This window comes from Perca flavescens, chromosome 16 (assembly GCF_004354835.1).
Source record: "Perca flavescens isolate YP-PL-M2 chromosome 16, PFLA_1.0, whole genome shotgun sequence".
NCBI classification, from domain to species: Eukaryota; Metazoa; Chordata; class Actinopteri; order Perciformes; family Percidae; genus Perca; species Perca flavescens.
This window is the reverse complement of record NC_041346.1, coordinates 28,379,697-28,396,092: the sequence shown is the minus strand read 5'-3', so window position 1 is coordinate 28,396,092 and position 16,396 is coordinate 28,379,697. Positions and strand designations below refer to the sequence as shown.

The window sequence follows — 16,396 nt, the reverse complement described above, 5'->3', positions numbered from 1 at the left end:
CTGTGTGTGTTGTGCTGCTGCTAGAGCAACTCAGGATCACTAAGACCAATATGTAAAGCTGCAAACGCATTCACGTATGTGACAGACATGCATGTGTGAAAAGACAGATAAAGATATAAAACAAACACAAACCTCCCGCTTCCTCCTCTCCGGTGGTGATGAGCAGAGGAGGGAGCTCATCGTCGTTATCTGGGAGCAGACTGGGAACCCTCTTCACAGCAGTACCGACTCCAGAGAGCAGCGCGTAGTCCCAGGGTCCGGACACCGGAGGTCGGACCACCTCCGGGGCCACAGACGCTTCGGGGGCCGAGGAGCCGCCGACTCCAACCTCTGACCCCGCCTGAAAGACGAGAGGGTCGGTCACTGTGGTCCCGTTATACTTAAATTAGGGATCTCAACGGGCGCAATACACACATCGCGAAAGGCTGCGACACATAAAAGATAGGGGTGGGAATCACCAGAGGCCTCACGATACGATATCATCACGATACTTATGTCACAACACAATATTATTGTGATTTTAAACATATTGCAATATTCTGCTATTTATCCCAATTTATTACCCTTTTTTCCAACTTCAATTTTTTCCCAATTTCAAATTATGTCCCCAAAAGGTATCCGTTTTTATCTAAAAAGATACATTTCTCTGTTTGTTCATCTCACTTCAATTATATTGCTGCAAAATGTGATTGTCAAGCAGACAAACTGACCAACACGTATATCATAATAGATGAATACTTGGTATTTGTGTATTGATACAGTATTGCCACGGAAAATATCGCGATACTATGCTGCATCGATTTTGTCCCCCACCCCTAATAAAAGACACTCCGTATCTGTATATCAGTAGAAAACAGCACTTTACAATGTTACTGTCATTCTTTTTATAGTTATGCCTTTTATATTCAATGTTCAATGTGTTCAATAAAAGAAAGTTGGAAATTATTTCCTTTCAATTGTTATAAATCCAACAAGCAGTTTGTTGTGTTTAAGCAGAATACTGAAAGCAGTAGAACTGAGTACACTTTAATATCGGTTTATTTATCGCAACGTAATATCGTTATCGCGATATTCAACAACGTTATCGCATATTTTTCTCATATCATGCCGCCATAATTTAAATATTTATAATCTAAGTTCAGTAAAACAAACAAATAGCCTATTAACAACCAGGGGAAGAACCAATTTTTCGCAAAACAAGATAAAAAGAAAGGGGCGCCTGGGTAGCTCACCTGGTAAAGCGTTCGCCCCGCTCAGTCCTCATCTCAAGGGCTGCAGGTTCAATTTTATCCTGCGGCCCTTTGCTGCATGTCATTCCCCCTCCTCCCTCTCCCCTTTCATGTCTAAGCTGTCCTATCAAATAAAAAGGCCCAAAATGCGAAAAAAAATCTTAAAAAAAAAGGCGACAAAAACTAAAGTCCTTAAAGGAACACGCCGACTTATTGGTAATTTATCTTATTCACCGTAACCCCCAGAGTTAGACTAGTCGATACATACCCTTCTCATCTCCGTGCGTGCTGTAACGCTGTCTGATGGTTCCAGCTTTAGCTTAGCACAGATCCTGCAGGTAACTGGTTCCAACTAGCCTAGCTTAGCACAGATCCTGCAGGTAACTGGTTCCAACTAGCCTACTGCTCCGAGTTGTGACAAAAGTGACAAAATAACTCCAAAATGTTCCTATTTACATGTGGTGATTTTTAGAGTCACAGCGTGTACAAAAAACAACGTAACATGAGACACAGCCGTCTTCTAACAGCAAACAAACTGGGAACTATATTCTCAGACAGGCTTGCTGCGAGCATATCACTCCGCCCAAGTACTATATTCTTCCGCCTAAGAATATAGTTCCCGGTTTGTTTACAGTTAGAAGACGGCTGTGTCTCGTGTTACGTTGTTTTTTTTTGTACACGCTCTGACTTATAAATCACAACATGTAAATAGGAACATGTTGGTGGTATTTTATCCCTTATTCGGAGCAGTAGGATTACTGGAACCATTCACCTGCAGGATCTGTGCTGGCCTGATGCCGCTGGAGCCGTCAGACAGCATTACAGCACACACGGAGAGGAGAAGGGTATGTATGGACTTGTCTAACTCTGGGGGTTACGGTGAATAAGACAAAGTCCCAATAAGTCGGCGTGTTCCTTTAAACTAAGGATCCAGTGTTTCCGTGCAGCGCGGCCGTGAGCGTGACGTATCCGTGTCTTACCGTCGTTTGGTCTGGAGAGACTGAGGTGAACTCCTGGGAGCTGCGGCGGCTCGTCGTCACCGACAGCTTGGTTGTGTCCGCGACCTCTCCGTTGGGCAAGATGCCGTCAGCGAACCACACGCGCTTATGTTCACGAGGACAACCTGATGACACACACCGGCAACGGAAAGGCTTCTCAAAAGGGTACAGGTCAAGAAAACACAACAGTCAAAGTGTGCACAGTAGTTAAGAGAATTCATACCGTCGTTGTTTGGGTGTTTGAGAACGGACACAGGCACCATGACGGTCGGAGGAGGAGAGTTGAGAGTGCCGGCGGCCCGAGCCTGCTGCAGAGGGGGGATGGTGCTGCAGTACTCAGACGGGACGTTGGGGTTCGGACTGGGACCCGCAGGACTCATCATCCGCTCCAGGGCCTGGGCTACAAGGACAAACATGTCGTAGAGGGGTGTTAAAATTAGCACTAATAGCTGATAAACTCATTTTAAATCTACTCTTAACTCAGATATTGTTTTAACTAAAGGATAAAAATAGAAAAAGGAGGGGTAGGACTAGAAAACTTCCTTTTTGAAAATTTGAATTTATTATTTGAATCACAAAAATTTTGGTATAATGTGCTGAGATGTAAATGTCCTTATTTATCAGTTATTTTAATTTTATTATTATTATTATATATTTTTTTTTTCTAATGTTTATTTTCATAATTATCCAAATAAATGTAAAAAAATAAAAATAAAAATCAGTCCTAAGTGAAGTTCACTTCACTTAATTCATTTTATTTTTTCTTTTTTTTCTTTGCCTCACTAGCTGCGGGGCTCGATGGATGGCACTCTTAGTCCAGACTGAAATATCTCAACAACTACTGGATGGTCCATCATGAATCACTAAACAGACTTCATTCAGACAAATTCATGATCCTCAGAGGATGAATCCTACTGACTTTGGTGATCCTCTGACTTTTCCTCTCGCGCCACCACGAGGTTGATATTTGTGGAAAATATTTGCACAACAATTGGGTGCATTGCCATGGACCTTCCTACAGACATTAATGTTCCTGTCAGGATGAACTGGAATGGCTTTAGGCCGCAAAAAAACACAATAGAAGCATTATAAAGAGCCAAACCAATCGCCGCCGATATAATACTAACCCTAGTCTCGCATTGCCAGACCCTCCTCCATAGCGATGCAAAGGAGGGTCCACAAAGCATTCTGGGATAGGAGAAAAACGTGCTCTGGTTTATTGGCATTTCTTTAAACCAATCACAATCGTCTTGGGCGGTGCCAAGCGCTGTACAGAGCCACGGTGCCGTTGCAGAATAGCCTCGCGGAAGGAACTTGTTTTGGTGGAACATGTGTATGTTTAAAAGTTGTTTTCGTCGTACAACAGAAAACTCAGATTGGACAGATAGTCTAGCTAGCTGTCTGGATTTACCCTGGAGAGATCTGAGGAGCTTTTAACCATAGTCCTCACAAATCCACCGGAGGTTAAAACGCCAACACAAAGAAAGAGAAAGCGGACGCACATCCGGCCGAAAAGAGGGACATCCGGTGGAATTTCGGCAGCACCGGAGCAATCCCGGAAGTGGAACGTCGTGGATACAGACTACCCTAAACCATAAAGCCATGTTGGTCAATCAGAAGTAAAAAAAAAAAAAAAAAAAAGCTATATTACTAGAAAACTTCCTGGCTGCATCGGTTGCTCCGTAGCATTCTGATGCCTCGATTCTCAATATAGTTGAAGAGTAAGTGTACATTTATGTGTCAACATTTAAAAAGGCCTGTTAGCAGTTACAACTACGTCCCCCACTGTGCAAAATGTTGTGCTAATTGGCAAATGTTAGCATGCTGACATCCTCAACTAAGAATGAAAACATTATCTCCTGAGTAGGGTTGGGTATCGTTTGGGTTTTTTCTGATACCGGTGCTAGAGCAATACTTTTAAAACAGTGCCTGAACTGATACTTTTTAATAAAATCAAAAAAAAGGAAGAAAAAAAAGATGGTACTAAACATGTTGGCGACATTAAAGAACGGCTTGTGTATTGATAAGGCCATATGGTCAAAATTAAAGATTTAATAATATAGTAATAATTTTAACTTATAACAATAACTTATTTCACCAGTAAATTGCTGTTGAACGACAAAAACAACCATCAGATGGGAAAAGTGTATTTTACAATAACTTTGAATGCACCACGAGGCTACCTGTTTCAAGTGAACGCACGTCTGTGTTGCGCTGCAGTCAGACTGCTAAGTGTTGGAATCCTCTCCAGTGAAATACAGTCACACTTTACACTGTTTAACGTTAGCTGTCAGCATTTTAACAGTGTTTAATCCATCTGCTAGCTAACGGTAGGCTAACGTTACCTGCTGTCAAGTGTAGTGTAGAGTCACCGAAATGAGGCACTGAAATTTTTGTTCTTATTCAGTCTCGTTACTACCGTTTACGTCAGAACCGGTGCCGTATTGGAACCGCATTTCGGTACCCAACCCTACTCCTGAACAGCAGTTTATCATTCAAGCATTCACATTTAGTAGCAGTGCTTTGAGCTAAATGATGTACAGTCTTGGTATTTGTTTAGTTCTTGTTGTTAGAAGAAATTTGGTGTGGCCTTGACCAGCTTGCGGCCACGGTTACAGCTCTATTTCCTCATGGGTGGGCCAAATTCTCTTGGCAGCGGGCAAAGCAGAGAAAGGGGAGGTAACCTTTCGCCTTATGACATCACAGAGAGAAGATTCCTGATTGGCCCATCTGAGCTTTCATTTTCTCAAAGGCAGAGCAGGATACACAGGGCTCGGTTTACACCTATCACCATTTCTAGCCACTGGGGGACCATAGGCAGGCTGGGGGGGGAACTCATATTAATGTTAAAAATCCTCAAAGTGAAATTTTCATCCCATGGGACCTTTAACAATTCGCTGGTGTCAAACTAGCAAAACTGTTGGAAATTTAATCTAGATGTAATGTCTTTAGACACCCGAGGTATAAACAGTAAGAGTGTCTGTGCATGTTTTCACAGCTATGACGGTAATGTTGCGTTTTCCTGTTGGGACTCATTTTGTGTCACTGATACTTCAAATTAACACAAGGATAAAGTTTATTTGGTATTGGAGAATTCTCATACTGATACAACTCTAAAAATGAAGGTGTACCTGAATCAACTAACGAGGAGAATCAGATGACTGAGAAGAGGAACTGGAGCATGGAGTATGACTGTGCAGTGCTAGTGGAAAGGCTGAACACAGTCTAACAGTCACGTTGCAATGACCACAAGGCAGTTACAGTGGTTTGTGATCCCTGTACTGACTCATTTGTGTTTGGGAACTGCTTATGTGCAACACATATACAGCACTACATTCCTGTAGCTACATTTCTACAGCTGTCCTCTATTAAAGAAATTGATAGTCGACTAACACTCACACGATTCTGTCAACCAATCGATTAGACCTAGGTTTCTCCACAAAGAATCATGCAAAGCAACACTTAAATTTTGTGTTTACTGCTCAGGTTTTTTGAAAATAAGTCATTTTGCATGAAAAACGCAGGAGGGGGAAGCCCTATACTTGTTGTTTTCAATAAAAAGACTTGAACGTTTCATTTAAGTATTTGTTTTTACGATTATCTCAGATAAAAATCAGACACATTTAACATTTGAATGACTATGTTTACATGCACAAAATCTACAGGTTTCTCTATAGAGCTCCCCCTACAGGTTTCTCTATAGAGCTCCCCCTACAGGTTTCTCTATAGAGCTCCCCCTACAGGTTTCTCTATAGAGCTCCCCCTACAGGTTTCTCTATAGAGCTCCCCCTACAGGTTTCTCTATAGAGCTCCCCCTACAGGTTTCTCTATAGAGCTCCCCCTACAGGTTTCTCTATAGAGCTCCCCCTACAGGTTTCTCTATAGAGCTCCCCCTACAGGTTTCTCTATAGAGCTCCCATGCTGAGGCTGGTTGCTAACCGGCTGAAAGTTGCAAGGGTGGTTTTTCCGCTCACAGGTGCTAGGGGGGAGCGAGACGACCACCATTCAACCCCGAAAAAGTCATATAACCATTCTAATGACTCCGAAGCTGTTCAGTTAAGGTAAATTAAGCTAAAAAAAACCCCGGTATAGTTCCCCTTTATAATGCTCGATGTTGCAATGTTTGTGCATATCCAAAAAAAACTGTTGATATCCAAGTCTTTCGTAATGTTTAAAAGTAGCTGTGTTTCTCCTTCCTACCAGGAATGTGGGCTTTTCTTCTGAGCGTGCATCACTACCCGAGCTTTGCAAACTCTTGGCTGGTTGGGTTTGTGTCCAACGCAACAGAGCGGACTGTAAACAGGCAAGAGGCTGCGTGTCGCAAGCTGCGGTAAAAAAGCCCAATGGGACGCCGATTCTGAATGCACCGTATACATCACGGTCAAGGTAACTTTATTAATACCCAAAGGTAGATTTGGTTTACAGTGGGTGTTGGGTGGGTCCCACACACACTCTGTAGGATGTAACACGACAAACATTGCTCATTACTAATAAATTACAATAAATAAATAATTCTGCAGACCAAATAAACCTGTATTGCTACTACTTCTAGTATATACGTATAGCCACCGGTTTCTGTATGGCTTAGTTTTACAGTCTGGTACTTTATACCTGAGTCCCAACGGGAGAAGCTGAAATTCACTTTGTAAAGGGTGAAAGTGGTCTTTCAAAAATAGTTCCAGCTATCCTTTGTTACTGTTCAGAATACAGAGATTTTGGGTTGAGCTGTGGCTTTTCCCATCAGCCTGATTGACCACTTCACAATGTGATTTAGGCGGTTTTCTATTTTTTAATAAAAGCATGATAAAATAGGGTCATCAAGGTTCTGTCAATGTGGAGGCAGGACAGCTTTCTCAGGCAAAACCATCGCTGGTTTCCCTTTTCATACACGACAGTTTGCTGTCAATGATCGTTCTTAGATATTTGTAGCCCTGTATGCATACAAAACCTAAATAATCTCGGCATGTCTCAGATGTCTTGCTACATTCGGAATAAGGCCTAACTCGGAATATCTGTTTACATTACTCCTATCAAATAATAATAGTAGAATATTAAAGTGTATGTAAGTGCAGTCAACGGCAGCTCGACTTCCCCTACAGGACATTATTTAGTGCAGATGAATGAAGGTTTTTGCAAAACATGACAGACATGAGTTGTTGCCTCCAGAAAAGCTGGCTCTGACTGAGCGGCTTTCTCTCAATTGCCATTCCATTGCGCTCCCCCTCAGAAAACGCCGATGCAGCACTCGTCTAGATTTTATTGATTAGGCATCATAGATCTTTATCGATCCGTTGTGTACCGACAACAACCACAGTGTGGCTCACGAAAGCACGGAGACCCGAGCACATTGGGACGCAGCACGCAGTAAAGACATTGCAATAATTCAGAGACCTGTTAATGGAATAAAAAAGGTGTCTCGTCAGTCCGATAGCATCAACATCCCTACGAGGAGAGTCGTTTCATCTCGTTTTGTAAGGAAAGCATGACAAGACACAAAAAAAAAAGAAAAAAAAGTCATCCAGGGCTTCAGGCAAATTACTTCAAGTACAAGTAAGAAATCCTTTTGGGACCCCATTTTAAGTTCAGTACCAACATAAACAAATATTCCTCTGCACAGATTTTAAACACTACAACAAACCATCAAAACACAGAAGCAGTAAACGACAGAAGTCGGATGCATCTTATCTTACCTCATCATCATCATCATCATCCCTTCTGCTAAAACTCAACCAGTCCAAATGACTGCGAGTCTATTCCTAAGGCTGACTTTAGACCGTCCCATCACAGCTTTTCCCGAAGCCGCACCTTGTTTATTTCCCGCGAGTCTACGTCTGTTGTTAGCCAAAATAGCCTGTTAGCTTAAGGAGGATGTGTGTGTGTGGGGTAAGCATCGCATGCAGCTCACCACTCTGTTCTGAGAGATAGAGAGCAGAGGGAGGGAAGGAGAGAGGTGACGGAGAGGAGAGAGGGATCGCGTCACACCACACGAGCCTCCACGAAAAGTGGATCACCTCTTTCTTCTTAATATAGACCACACACACACACACACACACACACACACACACACACACACACACACACACACACACACACACACACACGCACACCAAGGACAAATGCCAGTGTCCTGCTATAACTCTCCTCCCTCTCTCCTGCCCTCTCCATCCTCTCTCCCTCCCTCCATGTCCATGCTGCAGTCCAAGGTGCCTCTCTTAAAACACATTTTATCATCAGAGCAGACAAGTAAACAACAGAAGCAGAAACAACCAGATTCTTAATCTTTGTTGTTACACAACGTGCAGTTTATGTTCATAAAAAGACACGTCCGTATAGGAATGTTCGAGAGATGTTCAGACAGAAGTGAAAGTCAGTCCTTGAGCCACTTCGTACGGGACATTTCTTTGTCGTTTCGTGCTTTAAATATTCATCAGCTGCGTAATGAAAATGTTACTGGGATGTTATTAAGTTTTGATGACAACTTGTGAGTTCAGTCTATTTTAAGATGACTCGCAGGTTTAGCCCGTTCCTGTGTAGGGGAATCATAATCCCAATTATTTTGAAAATCAATTCAAAATCTAATTATTAGCTTAAAATCTTTTCAAGGTGAAACATCGTTCAAATGCTTAGATGATCGTCAACACTTTTTATTTAAATTAGAGAGACTAGCGGTGCATCAGTCACACCACAAACAAAAGGCCCAGTTGGCAACAACAGTGCCGTCCTGAGGTGTTTGGTGTTTTAAGCTCCTAACATCGTCTTTCAGGCAGCGCTGCCTGGAAAGCACTAGGATTAGGCAACGGTTAGGGTTAGGTGCCTTGAAGTCGACGTTTGGGGCTCAAAACACCATCAAGCTCCTTCTAAAACACAACATGTTTTTGCATAGGGCCGCCCAGAAGCTAGGAACGGCCTTAAGGTCCAGCCCTGAAAGGCCCTCCAAAAGCCAGCCTTCATTCTAATGCTATACATCCCTCGCACGCACATAACACACACACACATAACAGAGACACACACACACACACACACACACACACACACACACACACACACACACACACACACACACATCATTTGAGAGTACACATCAGCTTTATCCCATGTCAGAGGTTTGTCAATAATTCACTGAACAGCAGAAAGAAAAAAAACGTCTCTGTTGTTTCTGGACATTATTTTTAGCCATCAAACAACTCCCGAATGACTCGGCACAATCACACTACCTACAGAGTTAAAATTATGTCCATTTAGGGAAAAAAAGGAGGAAGTAAGAAGAAAACGAAATATATTCAGGAACTAGTCTTTGCTTAAGTGTTTGTAAGAAAGATGTGGAAGTGAATCTGGGATCAGACCAAACAGGGGCCTTACCTCGGTGTATGGTATCAAAGCAGACGACACACACACGGGCCTCTTTCTCCAGGTACTTCAGCTTACACTTCCTGTTGCAGCACGCCGCACAGTACACCTGCCACGGAGAAGAGAGTGACCAAAGAGAGAAACGCCACAGAAAAAAAAAAAATAAAAAAAAAAGACAACAAATCACGGTTTACCCGATCATGTGTGCCTGTGTAGTCCCTTAAGTAGACTTACTCGTGCTGTGAACAATAACAAATGTTCTCTCTAATGCCGTTTTAATCACTGGGCCTTAACAGACTTAGCTCCATCTTTAGGACACGCAGCTCAGTAGAGATCTATAGAGAAGCTGAACAAAGAAGTGCTGACTCATGCTCTCTGCATCCCGTGAATCCACCGTGCTATATTTGGACCTGGGACTTAATCCGTTTGACTAAACTATTTCTGAAACTCGCTACATTACAGCTTTCACTTTTCACAGAAAGCATTCACGTATTTTAAGGTCGATTGGACCTAAATCTTTTGATACATTCAGCTTAACCCAGAAGATTTAAATTATATATGAAAGACTTGGTTACACTTTACTAAAACAAAGTTCATTTGTTGAGAGACCGAGCAGCACCAGAGTCACCAGAAGTTCCTCAAATCATGACTGCAAAATACGATACTGCAGGACCAGTTTTGGTCAGACGAGCTTCTCTGTGAAGAGCTCTAAACTTTGGAACTCATTACCGTCTGACATCAAGACTGTAACAGACTTTAAAGTGTTAACTTTTAGGCTCAAAAACCGGTTAAAAACAAACCAAAAGTGTACTCATTTATAATTATTGTAAGTAAGTAAGAATTGTATATGATATGCATGTTTTTATATCCTGTTAATATTATTTGTATTAGGACTGGAGCGGTTTATTTATTATGTTTATTTTGAATTGAGATAGTTAAGTATGTAAATTGTATTGTGTATAAAAGCCCAACCAGGGACTGGAGTTGAAAATTAGCATCTGCTATAAACTTTTCATGCAGCACTTCAGTGACAAGCTTTGTTTTGACACTATGTCTGTTTGCATTGTCCCTGTCAAATAAATAAATAAATGAAAAAACTAGAAGCTGTCTACATGAGAGTGACATGACACTGTCATGAACGTGTCATACACATTATAAACAAATCATAAACCTTTATGACATAACGCTTCCGCCATTAAGTGTCATTTGGTTTTTGTCATGACAAGTTAAAAGTTTAGGCCCGGACACACCAAACCGATAATCGGCCGTCAGACAGTCTGGCGAGGTCAGTGACTCGAGTCTGTTCGTTGTGGTCTGTGCTGTCGTCCGGCCGAGGGGCCGTCGGACTCATATGACCCATCTGATTGGTGGAGAGCTAACCCGGAAACGGGGAGCGGGATGAGCGTGACTAGAGTCTCTCAAAATCTGAGGAAAATCTTTTAAACTGACCTTTGTTGATCTGAAATGAAAACAGATTCAGCAATTGCGCGCACACACACACACACACACACACACACACACACACACACACACACACACACACACACACACACACACACACACACACACACACACACACAGCTCATTTCTCTCTTAAAATGTTTTCAGAAACACATTTCGGTGAATTATTTTAGTACAATATGAGATCGTATTCTGAACGAGCCGCCATTATCCCGCTCGTCGTTTCCGGGTTAGCACTGTGTTATAACAGGGTTATGTCACAGTGTTATGTCACAGTGTTATGTCACTCTAATAGTAGATATTTTTATGTAAAGTGTTACCAAACATTCATAAAGAGTTCACTGTAAAAGACACGGTCAAACTACAGTTCTCTTGGTAATATAACTATGAAAATTACAACTGACCCCAAGAATATTTGCTAAGAGAAAGGATGTAACGATGCAACGTGAATCCAATAAAAATCAATATAAATGTGTAAAGATTACACCAAGTTGAGATAAAAAAATAATTGCAATGCAATTTTTAAACATCCTAGGGCGTACCCTACTTTAGATTCCACTTTTACTTCAGACGTCACTACGTCTTCTTAGTTTATTTATTTGAAGAGATTTTGTTTCTACTTTAGTTATTTTGAGGTGGGATTTCTTTTAAAAAATTATACATTTTTTTATTCCATTTTGGTTATGTAAGATAAAATACAAGTTCCAGTTGCACTTTAGATAAGACGACACATCTGTTGTTTTGCACAGTTTGTATGAATAAAAAGGAATATTTTCCCGTCATTTGTCTGCAGCTCAGTCTGTTATTAAATCCTGAGAAAGGGGCATCCTCTAGCTCACCCAGTAGGAGCGTGCGCCCCATGTAGGCTGAGTCCTTTGGAGCGGCCCGGGTTCGAGTCCGACCTGCTGCCCCTTGCTGCGAATCATCCCCAATCTCTCTCCCATCTTTCCTGTCTATCCATAGTCACTACCTAATAAAGGGGAAAAAGACCCCAAAAAATCTTTTAAAAAAAAATCGTGTCGTGTTCATATACACTGTTAACGTGCTCATATTATGCTCATTTTCAGGTTCATAATTGTATTCAGAGGTTATATCAGAATTGGTTTAATTTTCTAGACAACAAATTTTTGTTGTGCTGCACATTGCTGCAGCTCCTCTTTTCACCCTGTGTGTTGAGCTCTCTGTTTTAGCTACAGAGTGAGACATCTCACTTCTGTTACATTTACTTTGTTGGGAGTCGCACATGCTCAGTAACTAGGTAAGGACTACTAGCCAGTCAGAAGCAGAGTATGAGGGCGTGCCCTGACAGTACCTAGGTAAGGACTACTAGCCAGTCAGAAGCAGAGTAGTTGGTGAACAGTGTTTTCTGTTGGAGATGGTAAGTCCCTTTTGGGGGGGACTTTGGGCTTTTTCACTTTTTACACCTATAACATGCACAAAAAAAGATATATAACACAATAAAGGAAATTTTAAGCATAATAATATGAGCACTTTAAGCAGCAGCGCAGGCGGTCAGTAGAGATAAACATTAACTAGCATAAACAAACCACCTTAAGCAGAAATGGATAATCTTTTGAACGGCAAGTTGAGTTTCAAGGCCTTTCCGGATGGTTCTCTCCACAAAACTTAAGTTATTAGCATTAACTGTCGATGTGAACTGAGTTACCACCGGAGTACGTCCAGTCTCAAATACCACTTGAGCATTTAAAAACAACAAACAAAATATCGATAATTTGCGATGAATCGTGAGTTAACTGGGACACTAATGCGAGTAATCGCAAATAAAAATCTTAGTTGATTGACGGGCCTAGTTTTTACATATTTCAAACCAAACAATTCATTGCTTAATTAAGAAATTATATGACAGATGATTTTAGAGCTGGCCAGAAGGGCTGTTATAGAACAGTACAGCATTTAAAGGACAAATCCAGCACAAAATGAACCTAGGGGGTTAATAACTAGGGGTGCAGGAAAAAAATCGATACAGCATAGTATCGCAGTATTTTTCGTGGCAATACTGTATTGATACACAGACGCCAAGTATCAATCTTTTATGATATATGTGTTGGTCAGTCTGTCTGCTTGACAATCCCCATTTTGCAGCAATCAAACTGAAGTGAGATGAACAAACAGAGAAATGTATCTTTTTAGATAAAACAGATGTTGACAAAGTTTTCCTTTGGGGACATCATTTGAAATTGGGAAAAATGTGGAAAGTTGGAAAAAAGGTAATACATTGCAATATATCGCATAATACTGCAATAGGTTTGAAATTGCAATAATATCGCATCGTGACCTAAGTGATTCCCACCCCTATTAATAACACGTGTTTACCGAGTCGTATGTAACCAGTAACATAGCTCAAGCTCGGCATTTGTCTGGTCGTGACTGCTTCCCCAAGATGGCGCCCGCATGTATACGTAAACGCTGCTGTCTTCATTATCTGTCTTTTTAATAAACTGTCTGTACACTTACAAAGTTCTCAATGCTTTGGTTTACAAGTAGGGACCCTCATTATGCTACCGTGGAAGTGTGGTGATATTTTGAGCCTTGTTAGCGGTGTAGAAATACAGATTTCTCTTTACTTTAGCCGTGCACCGACGACTAGCGTTATAAGCTAATTAGCAGTTTGCGCTAAAACTGGTCACGTTCGATTAGCGTGAAAACATATCCCGGAGAACGGTTGACTCGGTACACGTGTGTTATCAACCCCGTAGGATCATTTTGTGCCGGGTTTGTTCTTTAAATGCTGTACTGTTCCATAACAACCCTTCTGGCCAGCTCTAAAAGCATCTGTCATATAATGTCTTAATTAAACAATGAATTGTTTGGTTTGAAATATGTAAAAACTAGGGCCATCAATAGACTAACATTTTTATTTGCGATTACTCAGGGTCGACTCGGTACACATGTGTTATTAACCCCCTAGGTTCATTTTACACCGGGTTTCTCTTTTAAATGATGCTTGTTAGAAATATAATATAACACTATGAAGTGTGTGACTAACGTACCTTCCCGCAGGCTCGACAGTGATGCCGCCTCTTGGTGAAGGTGAACCTCTGGTAGCAGTTCATACAGTTGGGAGCTTCAGAGTCTGGTACCCAGGCAGGCTGTCTGCTCCCCAGCTCCTCCGCTCCCTCCTTCTTCCAGTTCACAGACCGGTCTGTGGGCGAGTCCCCGGGATAGGGCGGGGGCTCTGAGAGTTCATCGTACCCCGGGCTGTAATCCTGATGCTCCTGAGAGGTGTACGTAGGGCTCAAATCCCTGATGTTGGAATGCTCCTCTGTAAGACTCGTGGGTGAACTTTCTTCTTCGTTCTCTGCCGTGCCGAGCGTCTGAGCCTGCTCCTCTCCGTCTTCCCCTGCTGGCGGAGATATAGCGACGTGGCAGTGTAGCTGTTTAGGTCTTGCGCCTCCATAGGAGGGCGGCTGCTGGTCGGGGCTACTGCTGTGCTGGGACTGGAAAGTGTTGCTGGTCGAAGAATGGCTTACCCCAGAGGAGAGTTCTGGCTCTTCTTGGCAAGGAGGTCTGCAAGAGTCCTGTGGCGGAGCACCGGGGTTAAAACTTCCCTCCGCGGACACGCACATCGTTCTGTCGCTTTCTGGAGAAGCCAGACCCTCCAGATCCTCCCGTCTACTTCGACCGCAGCTCCTCGGCTCCGCGCCAGCGAGCCTGCCCTCCAGATCTCCGAGAGACTCCAAGAGACTCTCCGGTTGGGTGAAATCTCGCGAGACGGCCCTACCTTGCTCTGCCTCCGCGTGCGCCTGCAGGAACGCGTCCAGCTCCTCGTCGGTGACCAGCAGCTCGGCCTGGTCGCTCTCGGGCAGATATTCAAAGCCAAACTCGGGCGAGTCGACCGGGCTGGGCTCCGAGGGTTCGCGGGCGGCGAGGTCTGCAGCGGGGACGGCAGGTTCCAGAGCGAGATGCCGCCCCTCTGGGGACTCCCTGCCCTCCGCAACCTGCCGGGACCCAGACGCCGGCGGGCCGACGAGTTCCCCCAAACCGGACCGGTCCTCCGTGGCTTCCACGGCTGACAGCGCGTCTGCCTCTGTGCTCTCGGAGACATCTGCTGCGTCGTCGCACTGCTCCGGAGCTCGCCCCGACTCGTCCTCCATCGTCTCCGTGTTCACCAGCGCGCCGCACATGGAAACGACCATCGGCAGGCACGATAAGCCCGACTGTTGGCTCTCCGAAGCCTCCGACTTTAAACCAACGGGAGACTCCGCCTCACGCTGATCAGAGGCTTCTTGCGGCTCTTCCTCTTTGCTCTCTGAGGAGGTTGTTGTTGTTGTTGTTGTTGTTGTTGTTGTGTCTGTAATGCTGTCTGCTGTCAGCGCGGCCCCTTCACAGCGCTCCAAACTGCCACCCAGCACCTGGTTCGTGCAGACCGCCTCCTCGCCGTCCCTCTCCGCTTCCTCCGCCTGCTCGGCGGGGCTCGGCGGCGGCGGCAACTCGTCGGCGGGCTCGCAGCTCCTCTCCGCCGCAGCGGACAGAATGACGTCCAGCAGGCTGAGCGACGCGGAGTATTCGCCGCTCCGCTCGCGGGAGTCTAAACCCAGCAGCTCGTCTTTCCCCGCAGAGGCCCGTTCTTCCTCCTCGGCGCGGCAGCCAGAGCTTTGGCTCACAGGGCCGTCAAAGTCCACGAGCAGCGTCTCCTCCACCTCCTCCTCCTCCTCCTCTTCCTCCATTTGCTTCTCCACCACGTCCATCTCGCCGAAAGCATCGTGGCTGTTGGCCCTGACCAAGATGGCCGAGCTCGTGTCGCTCACGAGGTCGCACACCGGCTTCAGAGCTCGGTCGGGGCAGGGAGGGGCGGAGCTTTGAGCCGGCCCGCGATCCACAGAGGAGAGAAGGTCCACCGCCGTGAGAGGCTGACCTTTGACCTCTCGGTCATCCGCGGCGCCGCGGTTCTGACCGGCCGAGCGGTCGGGACAGCCGGTGGCAGAACCGTAGTGAAGCGAGTTAAGGTCGGGGAGGTTTGGCGGGACGGGGGGCGCCTCGGAGGACAAACACTGAGAGCCCAGCGAGGAGAAGGGGTACACAGAAGGCTTCAGGAAAACAGATCTGCACTCAAGTTCCTCTGTAAGAACGAAAAAAAAAAAGAACAAAACATGGTAAACTCAGACACACTTAGAAAAGAAAAAAGAAAAGAAAAAAATATCTAAATTATCATTTAGATATCAAAACTATGAATCGATTAGTTGGCAACTATTGAATTTAATCGGCAATCGATTTTGAAATTGATTGCTACAGATTGTAGCTTGTTAAATTTGAATATTGTTCTAGTTTCTTCTCTCCTCTGTGACAGGAAACTGAATATCTTTTGAGTTGGGGACAAATGCCGTGTTCATGCCACCTCGG

At 44.0% G+C, this 16,396-nt stretch overlaps 1 protein-coding gene across 1 annotated transcript in view; it reads right to left on the bottom strand.

Annotated features, from left to right (window-relative positions):
* zfyve16 (zinc finger, FYVE domain containing 16) overlaps positions 1–16,396 on the bottom strand; it is a 50,270-nt gene that overhangs the window by 22,305 nt on the left and 11,569 nt on the right. The window contains exons 3-7 of the mRNA XM_028602076.1: positions 14,047–16,115; positions 9,587–9,683; positions 2,451–2,627; positions 2,210–2,352; positions 133–340 (exon numbers count right to left, since the gene is read on the bottom strand). Of these exons, the coding sequence (XP_028457877.1) occupies positions 133–340; positions 2,210–2,352; positions 2,451–2,627; positions 9,587–9,683; positions 14,047–16,115 (2,694 nt within the window). The remainder of the gene's footprint in view (positions 1–132; positions 341–2,209; positions 2,353–2,450; positions 2,628–9,586; positions 9,684–14,046; positions 16,116–16,396) is intronic.